The sequence below is a fragment of the Carya illinoinensis genome, chromosome 8, assembly GCF_018687715.1.
Source record: "Carya illinoinensis cultivar Pawnee chromosome 8, C.illinoinensisPawnee_v1, whole genome shotgun sequence".
Lineage (NCBI taxonomy): Eukaryota > Viridiplantae > Streptophyta > Magnoliopsida > Fagales > Juglandaceae > Carya > Carya illinoinensis.
The window spans coordinates 4,217,063-4,219,139 of NC_056759.1; the positions used below are offsets into that span (position 1 = coordinate 4,217,063).

The 2,077-nt window shown below is 31.7% G+C and overlaps 1 protein-coding gene across 1 annotated transcript; it reads right to left on the reverse strand.

Moving 5' to 3' along the window:
• Window positions 1-404: 404 nt before the first annotated feature.
• Window positions 405-1,877, reverse strand: LOC122318203 (EG45-like domain containing protein). The gene is made up of 3 exons (XM_043135405.1): window positions 1,700-1,877; window positions 807-1,083; window positions 405-689 (listed from the first exon to the last, which is right to left on the reverse strand). Exons 1-3 carry the CDS (start codon window positions 1,809-1,811, stop codon window positions 683-685), a joined length of 396 nt encoding a protein of 131 aa, XP_042991339.1. The 5' UTR covers window positions 1,812-1,877; the 3' UTR covers window positions 405-682.
• Between the last annotated feature and the right edge of the window lie 200 nt (window positions 1,878-2,077).

A 2,077-nucleotide genomic window follows, 5' to 3' on the forward strand; every position in this document is an offset into this window, starting at 1 on the left:
TCTCCAAATTTTTACGCTTAATATTTCTTTAATTGTTTTTAGAGCACTACTACATCCACAAAGGAATCACATTAAAATAATTTTATAAACTGATATAATTTTATCTAATCCATTAGATCTACTTTATAATAAAAGTAATTTTACAATATGACGAATCACATTAAACTACATCAATTTGTAAGATTACTTTTATATAATCTCTTTGTGGTTAAAGTATTTCTCTTATTTTTATTAGCAACAAGGCCATGATAAATTTCATAGCAGAATTTTGTCGCTTTGCAACTCGTATGATATGATGCCCAAGTATCATACATATATATATATATATATATATATATATATATATATATATATATGTATATGTATGTATGTATGCGCGCGCACGAGCACGCACGAGATGAAAGTAAAAGATCAAAAGTAAGGACCCTTTTGCATTGAAGCTTACATACATATCATGCACATTTCAACATCAACTTGGCATCATCATATTTGATACATACAAGTTTCAACGTGTTGCTAATTATTTCATTAATGTTACCATATATATATAAAACTTGCCACATACGCTTGAAACAAAGAAGTACTCCATCACGATCGAGCTAGCTGCATGCAGCTTATTTCAATACCATCATCTACATATAAAACTCGTTATTAGGAGGCCATAGTACTGATCTAAATATCTTCAAACCCTGAAAATCACAAATAAAAAGAAAAACAATGATGGATTAATTACATGCTTTTGATATTTAATGTACATACTTAACAAACAGAAGCATGTACTAAATTAATCATGAATCGAGACTTACTGAGTATACTCAATTTTGATTTTTCCGGCATCAGGATTAGCTATTGCAGAAAAAGCTTCTTGAGAGAGATCGATGGTTCCTTGACATCCTGCTGGACAGTAATCGACGATTTTAACCACAACGCTGGTACCCTTGCAAGGTTGTGGTACACCCTGATTTGTTGCTCCGGTGCATCTGACTCTATAACTTCTCCCACAGGCTGCCCGATTCCCCCATATTGCATCGCTTGCAGCAGCTATCATGACACCATTGTTTTGATATCCATAGCACGAAGAGGCTGTATTAAACGATAATTAATTGTTGAAACTCGTGAAAAGTTCTTATAAATCTGATCACGTAATTGGAGTTTGATGCTTGCAGGGAAGTACATAGCATTTGCCCGCCCCATATGAATTAATTGAGCATGCTATCTAGCTAGCTAGATTGATTTCATATTCCAGAGTTTACTTTTATTGAGATGAATTTGAGCACATGAAGAAAATAAATTAAGATTGCTAACTTGATGGGATTTTAGTTAAGTTGAATTTTTAAGAAATCTAATTAATTTTGTTCTGATTTCTATGAATCTTAGCTTGTTAGAAAAAAAGAAACATGATAGTGCTTGAAAATAGAAAGAAATATATTTACATTTACAAGGCGATGCAAATTAAAGAATATGCAAAGAATATATATATTCTCCACATTATTTATATATATATATATATATATATATATATAACAGATTTTGATTGAGAAGAGAAGTTTAAGAAATATAAGAACTCTTTGCATCGAAAATATGTCAACATTAAAAATCTGAAAGATATAGATAGCATACACGAAAGTTCATAAAATATATATACATGTATATACATGCATCTGTTAATTAATAGATACTTATAAATTGATATACTCACGAACATAAGGAGGAGTGTAGAAAGTAGCCGTCCCCTCTGCAGCATTTGCTACTGACGTGAGAGTAAATATGGTCATGAACACCATGATCAAAGCACGAATACCCAACCCCATCTTTTTTCCCGGCCTATCAAAAACTACACGATGAGCCTATGACGCTTCTACTTCTTTGATGCAAAAGAAGTAGAAATAATGCCTCCAATTTATAGAGTAATATAAGAAGACTAATTGGTATATTTTTCCACACTAATAAATAAATAATATGTGGTTATTCTTAGAGAATATTTAGATGGAGATGATGAAGGCTTAATTAGTGGCTCTAGTGAAGACCAACTACAAGTATGGAAAGACAAACCAAGAGGACAAAGTGTCAAATGTCC